The sequence below is a fragment of the Spea bombifrons genome, chromosome 1 (assembly GCF_027358695.1).
Source record: "Spea bombifrons isolate aSpeBom1 chromosome 1, aSpeBom1.2.pri, whole genome shotgun sequence".
Classification (NCBI taxonomy): Eukaryota; Metazoa; Chordata; class Amphibia; order Anura; family Pelobatidae; genus Spea; species Spea bombifrons.
Window position 1 is genome coordinate 5,385,694 of NC_071087.1, and position 5,350 is coordinate 5,391,043.

Sequence of the window (5,350 nt, forward strand, 5' to 3'; positions counted from 1 at the left end):
ATGGTAGTGTAAAAGTGTTATATAAGTACAGCTCACCTGGTATAATCAGGAGGGTTTAAAAAGCCCAGCTTGGTGCAATTCAGTCCTCATTTTATTTCCAACAGCTCTCTTGCCCAGTGATGGTAAGTAATTTTCACATCAATGGTGCTTAGATTGGCCTCAGAGATTTTATGCAAAGAATTTACCCCTATGTTGTCCCTATTTCTAGATAAGCTATGGGGCCACAGACTCTATATTAAGTGACCGAAGGCAATATCCTTACTTTTACCGAACCGTTCAAGGGGATGAGGTCCAGTATACTGCAGTTTTGAAGTTATTGAAATATCTCGGATGTAACTGGGTTGGAATTATTACTACTGGAGATGACAGTGGAGAAAGGACATTGCAATATCTGACCAGAGAGACCCCTAAATACGGCATCTGCATTGATTTCTCCATTTATATTACGAAAGAAGGAAAATTTACTGACTACGTTAACATTATTCGGAAATCTACAACTGAGATTATCATCATTTGTGGTTCATTTAGTGCAAAATATATGACAGTCCTCAAGAAAGCATCAGCTATAGTTGTTGATAAAACACTCATCCTTCCTGCTTCATGGTCACATGAACGTGAGGTTATATATATTGCACCCAGATTGTATAACTGCAGTTTGCTATTGACATCACCCCATAGATACATCCCTGAAATGCAGACTTTTGTTGAGAGTGTTAACCCATCAAATCATGCAAAGGACCCACTACTCGAAGACATTTGGATACGCTTCTTTAAATGCTTGTCAAAAAACCCAAATAAAAATAGATTTTTTACATCAGCATTCCTTCATGTTAAACTTCATAACTGTACTGGGGATGACAAAACTTTACTATGCCCTAATTTTATGCTTACAGGAGCTCCTTATTTTGTATATACTGCAGTATACGCCATGGCCTGGGCATTGAACAATATTGATATCTCCACAATTAAGGATTCAACAAGAAAACCATTAAGCAGATACAGCTACAAAGTGAAGGTGAATATGTATCATGAATGCTATTATAAGAAATATAGGGGCATCAGTCATTATTAAATATTCTCCACCCCACCTACCAACGTGAGGCACAATTTTAGTCACTACCAAGGACTCGCAAAGGGGTCATGTTCTGGTGCTTTGGTGGGATCGAATGGGAAGATTGCTTATAAGCCATTTCATGGAGAATAAAACCACTAGTAGTGCCACCGCTACTGCAAGCGCTGCCATCACTGGAATATTCCTAACTTCCCAGAGTAAAGATGGGCAGGCAGTGTCAGATGAGAGCAGCAGATCTTTGTTTAGGTCACAAAAAAGTAAGAAGAGGAAAGGGCAACCCTTGCAGCAGGAGGGGGTCTTACTCTGCCTAGTGAAAAAGGATATTGTCATCGACAATGACAATGATCTGAATTTAAGTTATTAGCCAGAGGATGAGGAGTCAGGCAACACATCTTCCAGAAACTTCTTTGTCAGCTCTGTTGCTTTCATCCACTCTGCAGCAAGATAGCTATAACACTGATTCCCCAACATGCAATGGCACCAGTACCATCACCACCATTCTTTAACCTCAGCTTTTCCAATGCGTCTGGTTCTCAATAATGGAAAATAGTTGGCCACGTCTAGTCTAGAGAGAAAATTTAAAATCAGTCTGCTGTATCTTAAAATATATTAAATATAGCAAGAATTTTACATAAACCAAAATGCTTTGCTGTAAATTCTGTAAGAGGTATAAAGGAATCATCTTTTACTGCGATTTTTCCTATTCTCACTGGATTGTTAGTTGGAAAATACTCGTATAACAAACGTTCTTGAATTAGAAGATTGGAGGGGAGGGAAAGTATCCAGATCAAATATTTGTATTTGATTTACCTGGGATCTGTAATGATAACTATTTGTTCTTATTTTTAAGCTTAATACCTACCTAAAGAACGTTCGTTACAAAGACAGCACAGGCAGCGACATTTTTTTTAACGACAAGGGAGAACTTCCAGGAAATTATGATATTATTAATCAGATACTACTACTTGATAGCGAACAAAAAGAGAAAATCCTAAACCGGGTGGGCACGTTTAATTCACTTCTTCCCGATAACCAGCAAATGCATATTGAGATCCGGAACATAATTTGGAAACATGACACGGTGAGTTATATATGACATCATGTCAACGCTCCTGGAGCTTCTTTTTAAAAAGATATTCATCTCTAATTTCCTCAGACACCCCTTCCCCCCCCTATATACACTGTATACATTGACTTATGCTCAATTTTTGCTAAATGAATATTGTTCTCTTTCATACTGGTCTTCTATCAAACTTTAAGCTTGAAACTTGCTTTTACATAGTAGAGTAATATATTTAGTTATTACATGAATTTTATACGTTTGTTGAATTTTGCACACCAGCAACATTGATTCTTCAGTCTATGAACTATGAGTTCTTCCTTTAGATGCCTCGATTGAGGTGCACGGAAATGTGTCATCCAGGATTCAGAAAAGCACTAAGGGAAGGATATCACATCTGCTGCTATGACTGTATCCCATGTTCAGAAGGAGAATTTTCCAATGTATCAGGTAAGCCATTCTACCACAAAGAGGCCTTCATTACAATATTAATACATTTACAATTTCACAAACAGGGAATATAAAGCAGATACAATGTTTGAGCTGCAAATAAAATTCTTGTGTTAATTTGGTGTCGCAGTTCAAACCATAGGAACTACCAGAAGAACTATACGTCTCTGACATAGAATTTGACTGCGCGCAGACACGTTCTCGTCCCAGTATAGAGAATCCAAGTGAATCCTCATTGTTTTAAGATACATCTATGATGATTCACCCCTTCACGCAGGTGTAATATCCTGTTTAACCTCTCGAGGCCCCCCTTCTGAGTGTAGAACCTGGGACTGTTGGTGATCTTCTGGTACCAGCCCGGCTCGACTGCGTCTTATTGTGTCCTGTCTAGGGACTTTCAGCCATGTGCCCTGCCTGGGACTTTCAGCCATGTGCCCTGCCTGGGAGTTTCCAGCCGTGTGCCTTGTCTGCGGGCTTCCTGCCGTGTGCCCTGTCTGTCGGCCCCTGCCAGTGTGGCCACAGCTTCCTAACTATAAAATTCCCACACCGTATTTCCTGTTTGAGGTCCGTGTCCCTGTAAAAGGCCCATGTCCCTATCCTGCCAAGGTGCCTGTCCAAGTCCTTATCAATGTTTTTATCTTCTGTCTGTATCCTGCCTGTACATTATCCTGTTGGTGCATACCAGTCCTGTTTGTATTTACCCATCCAACCTGCACGTTCCAATACAGACTTCATTCCATATATCCAGATATCTCTTGTCTGTACCTACCTGACAAACATCATGCATCATAGGGTACCCTTCTATAACAACAATCTGGCATTCTAAACACACTTATTGTGTTATTTTTTCACTTTGTGCGCTTCCTTTAAACATCACGACAATATTCTTCTACCACATTAATATGATGCAGGAGTTAGCTTTTAGATAAACTTATTCCAGGTCATTCTTATATTTTTTTTTTGGCTTACGTTCATAATATAGGAGGTCCTTAGAGGTCACACTATTGGGCGGCACATGAGGTTTTATTGGGTTACATTTTCACATTTTTCTATTTGTTCTATATTTGTAGACTGGATACATACAGAAAATGTATTTTGATTATTCCTAGTTATTTATTTTTATGAAGATTCACATAGTTTATCAACATAATTGTAGGTTGCACATTTTGCTTGAAAACATATAAATATGCATATCCCTTTCTTTCACAGAATGCCTGCTATTTGCATTTTAAACATATCTCTTTATTTTCAAAAACAATATTTGACTTTTTTTATATATTAAAGAAAAGTAAATACAGAAAATCATATAATTTTAAAATGGTTTGCAATGTAACTGTATTTGAGATTCAGTATTGATAATGCCATTCATATTATTTTTTTGATAGACAGTGAAGACTGCTTCAAGTGTCCTGAAAATGAATGGCCTGACCAAAGGAAAACCAAGTGTATTCCAAAAATTCTGGAGTTTCTATCCTACGAAACAGATGTTTTAGCTTTAGTTTTTTGTGCTACTTCTATATTCTCAGTTCTAATTACTACTGTTATAGTTGTCATATTTTTCTCATTTCGAGACACCCCCATTGTTAAAGCAAATAATCGGAATCTTAGCTTTGTCCTCTTGGTCTCCCTCAAACTGAGCTTCCTCTGCGTGTTCTTGTTCATTGGTCGCCCGTTGGATATAACCTGCATGATACGTCATATTTCCTTTGGAATGGCCTTTTCTGCAGCTCTGTCTTGTGTGTTGGCCAAGACCATCATGGTTTGTATCGCCTTCAAAGCCACAAAGCCTGGCAGCATCTGGAGAAATTGGGTGGGACTGAAGATGTCCAATGCTGTTGTCTTGGTCGGCTCCTCTGGTCAGGTTCTGATCAGTGTCGTTTGGTTGTTAGTCGCTCCTCCCTTTCAAGAGCTAGACATGCACACATTCACTGGGAAAATCATTGTTCAATGTAATGAAGGCTCTGTCCTGGCCTTTTTCTGTATGTTGGGTTACATGGGGCTTCTGGCAGCTGTGAGTTTTGTTCTAGCTTTCATGGTACGGACATTGCCAGATAACTTTAACGAAGCCAAACACATCACATTCAGCATGCTGGTGTTCTGCAGTGTGTGGGTCTGTGCTATACCGGCCTATCTGAGCAGCAAGGGAAAAAACATGGTGGCCGTAGAGATATTTGCTACCTTGACATCAAGCCTTGGAATTGTAAGCTGTATATATCTCCCAAAATGTTATGTTATTGTGTTTAAAGCTGATCTTAACACTAGACGACATATTTTAATTAAAACGATTTCATAATATCAACTGTTATACAGGGTAGTTAGTTTTGCCTTCTTAGACAGCTACAAAAGCACAATAAGTGGTCCAGAGTGTTCTAAAAATTCTTCCCAGGAATTGTATAACTGAGACTCTGAGTGCAAACCAAGAATTGTTGTTCAGAAACTCTTTGCTGTGTTTTATTGTGTTGTTTTGATGTGCACCTCCATATGTTAATAAAATTATCAGTTTATTTATAAGCATATCCTACACGATGTGTATTTAACACTTTACACATAAAATCTGCACACATTGTGTTAAAGACCCAAGGGTTGGAGGTACTCGCCTAACACAGTACAAAGCTAGCGTCGCTCTCTAATACCGGTTACCACCACATAAGTAGAAGGCACTCACCTCCCCCTTGGCAAATAATACTGACAGCTCTCTCTGCTGCCCCCAATCATTTTAACCCCCAGCCATCCTTAAGCTTGGTGGGCACGTCGAAGGTCATTGAGCA

At 39.1% G+C, this 5,350-nt stretch overlaps 1 protein-coding gene across 1 annotated transcript; it reads left to right on the forward strand.

The window, feature by feature from the left end:
- The first annotated feature begins 928 nt into the window (after nucleotides 1-928).
- LOC128496879 (vomeronasal type-2 receptor 26-like) lies at nucleotides 929-4,875 on the forward strand. The gene is made up of 4 exons (XM_053467085.1): nucleotides 929-1,015; nucleotides 1,923-2,153; nucleotides 2,974-3,130; nucleotides 4,109-4,875. The coding sequence occupies exons 1-4, from the start codon at nucleotides 929-931 to the stop codon at nucleotides 4,873-4,875; spliced, it is 1,242 nt and encodes a 413-aa protein (XP_053323060.1).
- Nucleotides 4,876-5,350: the final 475 nt, after the last annotated feature.

Coding starts and splice junctions, on each gene's coding strand:
- LOC128496879 (XM_053467085.1), top strand. CDS start 929: ATGGCCTGGGCATTGAACAATATTGATATCTCCACAATTAAGGATTCA. Junction 1,016..1,922: donor GATACAGCTACAAAGTGAAG/GTGAATATGTAT, acceptor CTTATTTTTAAG/CTTAATACCTACCTAAAGAA. Junction 2,154..2,973: donor TAATTTGGAAACATGACACG/GTGAGTTATATA, acceptor TGTCCTGTCTAG/GGACTTTCAGCCATGTGCCC.